Source organism: Falco peregrinus, chromosome 9 (genome assembly GCF_023634155.1).
Source record: "Falco peregrinus isolate bFalPer1 chromosome 9, bFalPer1.pri, whole genome shotgun sequence".
Classification (NCBI taxonomy): Eukaryota; Metazoa; Chordata; class Aves; order Falconiformes; family Falconidae; genus Falco; species Falco peregrinus.
Genome location: NC_073729.1, coordinates 20,422,882 through 20,434,677, shown reverse-complemented (window position 1 = coordinate 20,434,677; position 11,796 = coordinate 20,422,882). Strand labels below are relative to the sequence as shown.

Sequence of the window (11,796 nt, the reverse complement as noted above, 5' to 3'; positions counted from 1 at the left end):
CGTTTTTGGTTTGAAGGAGACACAAGCGGAAGATTCTCCAGCTCATTCCCCCTCTCCACCGAGCAAGCAGCACTGTTCTGTCTCAGGCTGAGGAGGACAGTTTGTGCAGGTGCCTCCGCTGATTCCAAATCACCAGGAAACCTTCCAAGCTGCAGCATCGCCCGCCGTGCCAGCCCCGCCGCAGCTGCACACCCTCTTCTCTTAAGAAGAGATGAGCCAGGGTCTCTGTGGATGAGGGTATGTTTGCCCTTCCTAGGAACTGAAGAGCCTCAGCTCCCTTGAAGCAGGGCTGTCACCGCCTGGGTACCACAGCGGAGACGGCTGTCGCTGCTCATCCATACCCCACTACCCCAATGTATGTGCTATTTTACACACCCTAACTGGGGGCAGTGGGGAGGACCGGTCACCCACCCACCCCAGCTGCTCAGATTCAGGCTCAGAAAAAAAGAATTTATTTGCTGTCCTGCTCTTATGAATATTAAGCTAAAACTTGCATCCTCAGCTGTGTTTCTGCAGCAAAAATCTCATATAATGAATGCTTTTGCAACTAAAGGCTGCCCCTTTTTTCCTGGCCCGAAGGAGTTCACAATACTTATCTTCCCAGTTCTTCACAGATTCAGGTCCAAAAGCCTGCAGACTCCTGCAGAGCCCCTGTTTGGAGCTGGTGTAATGTGACAGCAACTATTCACAGTGACATGTACTGCCAAAACCTCCTCCCCGGCTAGCACAGATGTGCTGGGACCACTGCGGATATCAGCCAGGTGCTCAGGGGGCTGTGTTACTTGTGAGGACAGGTGCTCCCAGGCCAACTTAAACCCAAAACCAAGCAAATGGGCACACACCTTGATTTGGCTGGGGAGAGGTCAGAGCAAACCATGCAGCAAAGCCTGCAGACCAGCCTGCAGGACAGGGGATTATTGGGATCACAAAGATTTCCTCAGTGGCTCTGGGCAAGTCTTTACACTTCAGTTCCTATGCGGGAGTGACAATAATCATCCTTTGCCTGCTTCCCTTGGGCAGGCTGGGGTTTATCTGGGGGGGGGGGGGGGGGGGGGGGGAGCTTTTCTTACAGTTCTTCCTGGGGTCGCTAACCCTAGCAAATGTTGAGCCTGTAGGAAACATGGGCATGAGTAACGAGTGAGAGGGAAGAACAGCCATTTTCACTCACACCCCCACATACACAAAGATGCTCACATGATGAATTATACAATATATCTATGTGTGTATTTATATCTCTGTATATAGTTTATTTCTCACAATCCTGGTAAGAGTTACAGGTGTACTGGGAATCATTTACAGTTTCACAGCATATGGAGTGGCCATACAGCTTCTGATGTGAGTAACATACAGTGTGTAGAGAGCACACGTTTTCAACCCATCCACCCACCACTCATACAATGGGTTTTCAAAGCTAATACTAGATTCAGCTACGTAGAAAGCCTGGAAAATGTTAGGGTACAGCGTTGGGTGTCGTACAACACTGTCAGTCACAATGGGACAAGCTAAACTACTTTAATTTTCAATCTAGTATTTCTAGTCTACCTGCATTATTGCATTTATACGCTTTTTTTTTTTTTAAGTCAAAGTAAATAGAATACTATATGGGAAAGGAAAAATTCTTGACTATTTTAGGATTTGAGCTGCAGCCCATACAAAGTGTCCATAGAAGCATAGACAAGATTATAAATTCAACAAGGTATAAATTAGCTGTATAGCTTTGTGTGTAGGTAGGTGTCCATTTCCCTCCAGGAAATGTGTCTAGCAGCATATTGTTTCTGAAAGCAAAAAAAACCCAAACCTGTATGTTGAACACAGGTAAATATGTGTCACAAGCAGGTCTGTTTGTACAGGGAAGAAATCAAGGTGTCACTCTGAAAATTACTACCATTTGGAAAACACATTCAGGCGCTCACTCAAAGCCCACAGATGTCGTTGGAAAGATGCCTGTGGCTTCCAGGGTAGCAGCAGGCATTTCCCTGCTACCAGTGTGTCAGCTTTCCATCTGACTCCTGAGGGCTTTGGATCAGTCCCTGGAAAAGTAACAGAATCCAAGCAAACCAAAAGAAAAATAAATAATAATCCCCTGTAATCTGACCTTCGAGTTCCCTTTCTACAACTGTAGTTTCTCCAAAATTTGTAAACAACCTGCACCTACCACTAGAAGAGAGTTGGTTTTCACTGGGGAGTTGAGATTGCACCTTTTCAAGATTTCAGTTTAAATGGTCCTAACCAGTGACTTGGGAAAAGGCACCAGGCTTAAGAAGGGCTGCTCAAAACTTTGTAAAGCCAAATTATTAACTTGTTGGTTTGTTTGGTAGTTGGTTTTTGGTTTTGTTTTGGTTTTTTAACAGGACAAATTGTATGGCACCCTTGTTCTTATCAAATCACCCCAGAAACTTGACTGCTTGAAGCTGCTGTGGCAAAACCAGGGATACAATGCAGGTCTTTACTGTTGCCAAGATGATTAAAATTCCTCTCTTCCTGGCAGGAGTTTTGGTACTGTATTCATGGGGGCTTTGCAGTATGAGAAAATAAAAAATAAAGAAATCATCTGTGAATTTCAATCTGGAAGCAACTGAAAGAGAAACAGGAGCAAGAGTAACATGTTGGTCCAAATCCCACTTAACCCAAATCCTGTTTTTCAGGGGGAAAAAATAATCTATTTGATTTGAAGAGTATAGCATCAAAGAGCACAAGTCCCCAAGTACTGCACGTCAGAGCATCTGAGTGTAGCACACACTGTCCAAAGCAGCGAGCAGAGCCAGAGCACAGGGTAGAGCCACACTCGCACCTTTGGAAAGCCAACAACTGCGATCTGTCACACAACTTGCAGGCTTTGGGTATCAACTTATTAGCACGGTTAGTTGAATGAGCTCTGAATTTTCAAGGCCCAGCAGTCTTGCGTTACTGTATCAAATGGTAACACCTGAGCAGCCCATTCAAATGGTAAAAATCCTTGCAGCCTTCTGTCTCCTCAATCCTGCAGCACACCCCTGGCATGTGAGCTGATTCTCCAAGGCCAGCAAAAATACAGGTCACTGACTTGAGCTGAGAGCCAGCTCTGGAGTGCTTGGGAACCTCTCTGCCTGTATTTTTTGTGGTCCAGTAACTGGAAGACTGAAGAAGTACTGGCATCAGCCAAGCGTAGGGTATGCTCGTGCTGTGTCAGCATTTCTCGAGCAGCCAGAATACCTCACAGCTGGCTATCAGGCAGGCTTCAGTCCCGAGCAGAGCTTGTGGCCATGCAGTGACACTGGCACGGAAGAGGAAGGACAAGGAAAAGGGACCTTCCAGCTGTGGTTCTCTTATCTGCTGAGCTTCTATAACAGACAAGAGCACTTGGCATCTTCAGACTGAGACCCTCAAGCCTTAGTGGTTTGGGCAGATGAAAACTGGTACATTCCCTGCTGTGCCGCACAGCCTGCACTCCTCTTAGGTGCTCGATAGCCAAAGGATGCCTGTCTCTTTTGGGTAGAGGTACCCAAACCCTGCCCCAGCCTTGGGGCAGGGGTTCTGCCTCACTGTGGAGAGACCACATCTGCAGAGCTGTCTGGGAAGAAAGTAGAAAAAGGAAAGAGAATACAGTGCAGTAGCCAAAGAAGCAGTAAAAGACAAGCAATAAATTGGATCTCCAAAAACTGATGGAGCCGCACAGTTTGTAGCAGTTGAAGATCTGGCATGAGCAGCCAGCCTAGGAATTTGGGCATTAACAAAGAAAGCAGGTCACAGGGCTGGACTGATGATCTAAAAGAGAAGAGGAAAAATTCATCATAAACCCCCTTTGCTCAACAGATTAAATTCCTCAGAGCCACTCAAAGTAACAGGATCTGAGCTAAGCACAGCAAGACACAATAGAAGACACAGAAAAATGGTGTCGGATAGACCCAGCCACGTCCAGCTGAACAGCACGTGGGCATGTTCCAAGCCAATGTCTCAGTTAAATTGTAGTGCCTCCAGTAGCACCTTGCATCATCACCTCGGCTGCTTAATTCAAGATAATCTAGCTCAAGGAGATCAACTTTCTGTATAGCTACCTTCAGTTTGATGAACCTAGATCAAGTACCTTCTCATTTTTGCCATGTATTCACTGCGACAGCTAAGACATCTTATTCTGTGCTCTCTGTCCTTAATGCCACTTAAAAAATAACTTCCCATTAATGATAAATTAATATTTCAAATGGATAAACTTCAGAAGAGAACTAATCTCCAATTGAATGAGGACAGGAGAGATTTAAAAAGAAAAATAGGGCAGAAAAAGTCACTGCAGAAGTGTTTAGGGGTAGATGACGGGCTGATAAGAGAGCAGTAATATTTAATCCACAGTACTAGGCAGAGGCTGCTCTCATCACACTCTCCTGGCTTCTTCGTAACCCACAGAGCAAAATGCTGAAGTATGGGGGTGGTACTTCAGCCCTGGCCCAGGGGATTGCTGCACAGGCTTCATTGCCTCCTGCAGCAGAGCTGTCAATCGAGCGCCACTCATAAGACCTGAAATGTGCAGGCAGCCCAGGCTGGATCTTCAGCATCGGTGGATTCCTCCCTGAAGGAGTAAGAGACCAAATACCTCTGGTGTAAAGCAACAGGAAATATCCTAATTCCAGCCTTCTGCACTGAGAATGTAATTAACTTAGAACTGGCTTTGATCTGGATAATAAAAATTCTGTATCTATTCAAGAAGAGAGGTGCCTAATCTGTAAAGAACTGCAGTCAGTTTATGAAAAAGATTATATGATGCAGTTGCCTACCCCTGTGGTGGGCAGCTCTTCCTGGCTTGGGAGATTTCTCCCAGCTTCATGGTGAAGGGAATGATACTGCAGTAAGATGCTACACAGCTTGGGAAGGGAACCAGCATCCCTGCTCTAGCATGAAGTCACAGACTAAGAGGATCAAAGTGCAGGTCGGTTGGATTTTCAGTCCTTTTCAAAGCAAAGCATGTGAAAGCCCTTCAAAATGCCCAAATCATAAACTTGCAGCTTCCCTTAATCGTACAAAGTTGGTTGTAGAAAACTTCAGATCTTTTTCTTGCTTCACTAACACTTTAAAATTGAACAGAGCCACAAAAGATCATTTGGAAAAGTCAGTTAGCAAAGGTTAATTTGCATGGCATTAGAGTTGGTCATTTTTGCTTTTGTCCAAGAAAAAAAGAAAGAAGTGGGTAGAGTATAAAAATTAATGTGCCCTTACCAAAACTGTTAAGACAATGAAATTGTGCTTTTTTTCTCTGCATTTCTCTGTACTGTTTCTTGTACCCTCTCAGAAGCACTGACTTGAAGCTTTGTGTAGAGCTGATTGACATTCCAAGAATTTCACCTTTCAAATACATTTTTTTCCTTTTTTGCTCTGTTTCTTAAAGAATAATTTCTCTCTCAAATCTTCAGGACTGTTATTTTCAACCTATTCTAAGAACAGTTAGAAGGATGCCAATTTCTAAACCCCAGTGGCATTTCCAGGAAAGGAAGGGAAATTTTTGAGGCAGAAATAATCTCTCACCAACTCTAGGATTTGTAGTTACATTGTTGTTTATACACAAATACAGATGTAGATATAAGCATGGTTGTAAGCCAGGCTGCCTCAGTTAATACCAGAGAAAACTACTTTCCTTACACTCAGCAGAAGGACTAGGGAATGGTTTTGTCAAGTTTAAAAAAAAAAATAAACCACACGCCATTGAGATCATTTTACATTTTACAGTGACCTGCAATCGTATCCCTGGTGCCAATAAGATCTCAAAGGCCTGAGCAGAGCATGGTGAAGCTAACAGAAAAATTCCCCGTTTTCAGTAGCCTATGGATCAACCCCTACACTTTGATTCAGCAGAGATAGAAACCCATTTTTAATTTATCACTCAACCTAAGGGAACCAAGAAGTGCTTCAGGGCAAGCAACTGTTCAGCGCCTTAAGCGTAAGCTGGAGAGGTGAGCAGCAGCTGCAAGAATGCATTCTTACCCTCCTAAAAATGCTGCTGCATTATCCTTTGGCTTCCAGATTTGTTTGTGTCCTACGGCAGAACTGTTAGGAATAACAGGACTTATCCATAGCATAGGTCAGTAGAAAGAGGAAGCAAGAGCATAATTCATTTCCCCTTTCTTAAAGCTAGAAGCATTAAAACCCTTCTATCAAGTCGTCCAAGAGAGCATAATGACAACTTTATATTTGACTAAAACTTTTGGCTCCTTAAAAATAGATTGAGATTGAGTGTAGTAATTGAATCTATAGCTTTAGTGATAAGCTACAATGGCTGAATTCAGTTTTGCAAGTTTATAGACTTTATCAAAAGAGTAAACTAGCAATCTAGATCTCTTCAAATCCCAAGCACAGAGTCTGATTAGTTTTAAGCATTAGTCATTCTCCCCATGGAGATATCGCTAGAAGGACTTCATATCACAAACACCACACAAAGAATAACATCAAGCAAATAACGGCATGTGCTCAGTACGAGAAAAGACAACTATTTATTTAGCACAGCGAGTTCAGTCATTTAAGCCGTCTGCTTTGACAAATTTGGTTTCAATCTCACTTCAATTCTGAGAGGTGAATTTGCTCTTCTCAGCCTAGTTCTCGCTGGATTATTTTTTTTTTTTTCTTCCTCAAAATGAAACCACTGCACAGCCTGGCACATTAAGGCAGAACAGGAAGTGTTTGCTAAGAGGATGTCATTTGCAAGTCAGGACTGGAGTGCGTTGCCCCGGCTTAGGAGCTTGTATGACATCTATGCTTGATCTACCCGACTCAAATCAACACTAGACCCACACTTCGAAAAGCACTACAACACAGTCCAGTATAGTTAGTTCAGTATAGTCTAGAAGTGCCTTATTTTAAAGCGAGTAGCCCACACTACTATCCAGGGAAGGAAACAGTAATTTTGAGCTTCTAGCACAAATGGGCACATCGTACATTCAGCAGTTCACTAGCCATACATTCTTTGCACTAAGAAGAAACCAGGACAAAAAAAGGAGTTCAGGTGCTGCATGGCATGATGCAAATGGCACAAAAAAGACATCACGGACACTTTGTGTGAATGCAGGGGAACAAATGAAGGGTCATCCCCAGGTTGGGTTGGTTCTCCCCACCCCCAGCTGCAGTCATATAAACATACATGTATGTATACATACATATGCAGAATATTCTTCAAGGCAGGGCGGTGTATATACACATACACACAAACACAGGTGTTTTCCAAACCGAACTGCCAAAGAGGTGGGTTCCAGGTAGTGAATCTGGACAGCAGACAGCAACGCTAGGTGATGACAGTAAGTGGAAAACCCTTTAGGAATGGGACACACGATGTTCACTGCCTGGGGAGGGTTCACGTGGGGTTACATACCCAGCTGGTGAGCTGCGGTCCCATCACCAGCTCTGTGGTGTATTTCTGGATGAAATTGGCCTTGCATCTGAGTGCTCTAAGGGCAGGGGGGTTGGAGGTGGACAGAAATAGTTAAGGCTCATGTTGGCTGAGAACTGGTTTTTCCCGCTTCTAGAAGTTGTCAAAGGTTAAGTCAGGGAAATAAAAACACTTTAGAATGCAAAATAGGAGACTCAAATGAAGCAAGTGTTCCTCTTTCCTCCCCTTGTATCTATATGCTGGCCAGGACAGAATAGATAGATGCCCTCTCTGCAATGTCGTCACCCACTGCTAAAACAAATAATCTGTGCCCAGGTCGGAGAGGGAGAGAGCAGACAGGACAGGTAGAGGTGTCTCTTGTTGACAGAGCTCCCACTTGAAAATGGAAGTTACTGTCTGAAAGTCACCAACTTGCTTTGGCAAAACATGAATCAGAGCAGGAGCGACTGGTTTCCCTTCCTCATGAGTGACCTAAGCAAAATTTCCCTACAGCCAAGAGCTTTGTGCTTCAGAGATCTGAGGGAAGAGGAGCCCAGGAATAGCCATCCCCACATCCATGCCCTGTAATTTGGATGCATTACTCGGTACCCAGTAGGCACAGGCCCCTCAGTCACGGAGATCAGGTTCCTGGCAGGACCATACTGCGGTTTGCTTCTGACTTGTGCACTCACATTTCTCTTGTGGGGAACCAGAATGCACAGTTCAGGGTGCAAGCAGGAGCAGGGGGAGCTGGTATGCAATGGGGTCCCTCCCCAGTCTGGCAAAAGGACATGCCTCGGGCACTGCCAGGGTCCAGGGGCTCTGCAGCACTCCCAGACCCCACGTGTGGATGCAGCAGCCTCACTGTGTCCTCTTGCAAAGCCCTGCCACAGTCACTGCCAGGGAGCTGTGCTAGCACTGCTGCTGAGCTACGTTCTCTCACATCTCTGCTTTCCAAATACCTTTCCTATTCCTTCACTATTGTTTGCCCTCCACTCTCGCCCCTAAAAATAACCTTTGACCATCTGCAAAACTGGGTGAGGGGAAATCAGTTCTCTAGAGAAAGTGGCATTATAGCAATACCCCGCCACAGACCCTTCTGCTTCAAATCGGGTAAATTCTCCAGGCTGTGACACACTGCTGCAAGGAGTCACATCCACAATACATGCAGAGTGCTTTAAGCTGCAGGATTTCACCTGGGGCTGTAGCACTCATTCCAAAAAAACCAACATGCCCAGCCCTGGCTCTTTACTGGTAGAGGTAGGCATTAGACTCCAGCTTTTTGCAGCATGCTGTTGTTCAGAAGACAGCATCTGACACTCCCAGAGGCTGGGCACCTTTGGGAATACTCCATGAGCAAATGACAAAAAGGGGAAAAGAGGATGACAAAGTCCACCATAGGCATGGCCAGGCCGCATCAAAAAAAACTGTTGTTTGGGGAAGCCATGTGCATTCAGCAGGCCAAATTCTGAGGTAAGACAGACAGACATGAGCCAAGAGAATTGCCAGATAGGGTTGTACACATCTACCATCTTATCCAGTAATCCTGCCAGAAGCAGACACTGCAGAGGCAGACCCTGAGGAACTTACACCTTTCTCTAGCCCTGTACCCACTGAATGTATACATCCAGGCTCACTTAAAGGTGTATGGCTTAGGCTCTCTAACTGAACTGTCACCACCTCTTGCTTATCACTATAAAACCCTGCCCACAGGCTGCAACTGCCACCGAGCTCAAGGCTCTGTGGTTCTGACCTCATCTAATCTCTGACCTAATTTAAAAATGAGATGTAAGGTGTTTCTTGTAAGACTTTTTTTTGCAGTAGCACAGCAGTCAAGAGTCATCTAATGGAAGCTTTCAGAATAAGTTCTGCCCACCAGAAGGGCATCAGCTGATGCACTAAACAGCCTCTCTCATCACCTGCCTTCCTTCTCCCCCTTGCAAGGTCTGGCTTTAGAGCCAAGGTACTCACCCATGAAACCAGGCTGCTCCAGAGGGCTGGGAATTTGTTTCCATTTCCCAATCGTGGAGGAATCACAAATCCCTGCTACTGCCACAGGAAGGAGGTAAGCAGTTCCCCCACGACAGGTGGGCTTCCAGTGCCCTTGAACAGGGTTTCCCTGGTATAAAGCAGGTCAGTGTTATTCTCATGGGGTCCATGTGCTCTCTGTCCCTAAAACCAGCTCATGTCTCCCATTTTTCTACCTTCTCATGTACCAAGAGAGCATAGTCTTCAGTGGGGAAAAAAAAAATAATCACGTGAAAGGCCTGATCCAAAGCCCAGAGAAATGAACAGTGAGAGTCCAGCTGACCTCAAGGGAGTTTGGGCTGAGGCCATAGCATCCTGCAAAGCCCAGCCTAACTTTAGGAAATACTAGATCCAAAACAAAGTCTCTCTATCCCCACACGCTGCCCATATGACCTCGGCAAGCCACGAGAGCCCGCAGGTTGCCTGCCAACGTGCAAGAAACCAAGCAGGTGGCAGCTGCTGCCTGCCCAAGGTCAGCACAGGACTTCGCGAGGTATCTCCGTGCACTGCTGCCTGTGCTGTCGGTCAGAGCACAGCCCTGCTGCTCGCTCCCCTGGCAGCTCAGCCCAAGAAATGACTTGATGCCATGTCCCAAGTTGCTGCTCAGCTCCACCATGCTGCAGCCTCCGCCTCCAGCTGCAGCCAGCCTGTTTTCTCTGGGGCACTTTCGAGTTGGGTTTTTAAAAGGTGGGTTGATGAGCAGCAGGTACACAAGACACCTATTAGGGATCACGCTTTGCTGTTTGATCAGGCAGCTGCCTTCTGCCTGCAATTGCCCATTGCTTCCCCGGCATGGAACACCAGCCCAACACAGTGACAGGCAAACTGGGCCTTAGCACTAGGCTCTGCCTCCCCTTCTTTACCACAACCCAACTTAAAAACAAACCAAACGAACCAAAACACAAAGCAGGGACTCTGGATGGGACGTAAAACACTTCAGACTTGAAAACAGGGGACTGCAAGAGAGGTGGGGGTGTCTCCCAGGGAGGACAGCAGGGGAGGGGAGGGGACACCGTCATTTACACTGATCAGGAGAAGCTGTAATCTATACACAGTGGTATAAGCCAAGATATATTACATGAAAGAACACACTGAGTGCATGGAGTTACCCACACCGGGTCAAACTGGCACAGTTGTCTTGAACAAGACTCTTGGAGTTGCAGTTGGTGTTTGTTGACCTATCTAGCTCACTCTAGATATATATATAGAGAGATATGTATAGAATTTTTCTGCATGCATTTGTCTCAAAAGGAGCTGTACAGCTGGGTTGGGTTTCTCATCCCCACCCCGTCTCGGTCTTCATTTTTTCCGGGCTAGGAACGCCACTCCCACAATCACAGCGAGTGCAGCCACCGCCACTCCTCCGATGATGATCAAGGGCTTCATGTTGTCGAAGATGCTGCCTGGTGACTCCTCAGAGCTGCTTCCCTTGTGGTCAGAGTCAGGGGACTGGCTGGTAGCCTCTTGTGTCTCCGTGGTGGCAGGGCTGGGTTTCAGGCTGCTGTGGTTGTTCACAACGGCGGCATCACCACCCGCTTTCTTGGTGGCAGAGGTGGCAGTGGCAGGAGCAGGCTGCTCTTTGGGGATCTCCTTCTTGTCTGCATTCGTGGCAGGCCCAGGGTTGGGCTTTTCTGGCTTTCCAGAGCTGGGGGCCTTGGCGTCGGGTTTGTTTCCACTTCGGACATTGCCTTTGGAATCCATCCCTCTGAGTGCTGTGGGTAGTGACCGGATGCCACGTGCACGGGGCTATCCCAGCTCTTCTCTGGTGCCTGGCTGCTGGAGAAAGCAGAGGAGCCACCTGAGCTCAACCCCTCAGAACAGATGTCCTGGGATGATTGTCACACTGGCAGTGTCCTATCTGGACATGATACAGCACCTGGAAGAGGAAGCAGAGCAATGAGAGGTGAGCAAAAGGACAGAGCAAGCCAATGCCGCTCTACCTGGAGGCAACACAGAAGACAAAACTGGGAAAAAAAAAATGTTGTCTTTTTCTTTAGTAACTGTGAGCTGCATTCAAAGCATCTCCTACAGTGCCTGCACCTGCAAGAACATCAAACAAGTTGGACTGACTATTGTCTACGGCTGCCACAACTAGGCTCCGTGTGCAATCAAATCCATCCTGGCCATGTATGCAATGCCATTTGTCAGTGATGGGAGATACTCATGTCCAAACAAATAAATCTTACTTATCAGTTGCTCACCACAGCTCCCTTCCTCCTGGGTAAGGAGAGAACATTTTGTTCTATGAGAAAGCAGATCAAGAGCTCCTCCCTGCTCTCTCACCCTCTACCCTTCCTTTTGCAGCATTATCCCAAGTTAAGCTTAGGCAGTGGTTAATACGCCATCTCGTGTGATAGTCTGCATCCAGATGGGTACTGCACAAAAAAAACCCAGGATTAGTTCCTCAGTTATCACAGGTATCAGAGCTATAAGGATTATTGCTGTCA

The 11,796-nt window shown here is 46.4% G+C and overlaps 1 protein-coding gene across 5 annotated transcripts in view; it reads right to left on the bottom strand.

Moving 5' to 3' along the window:
* Nucleotides 1-6,429: 6,429 nt before the first annotated feature.
* CEND1 (cell cycle exit and neuronal differentiation 1) overlaps nt 6,430-11,796 on the bottom strand; it is a 17,595-nt gene continuing 12,228 nt past the window's right edge. For all 5 annotated transcript variants that reach the window (XM_027795283.2, XM_055813423.1, XM_055813422.1 and 2 more), the window contains exon 2: nt 6,430-11,225. In XM_027795283.2, coding sequence (XP_027651084.1) covers nt 10,649-11,050 — 402 coding nt within the window. In that variant the 5' untranslated portion in view covers nt 11,051-11,225 and the 3' untranslated portion in view covers nt 6,430-10,648. The remainder of the gene's footprint in view (nt 11,226-11,796) is intronic.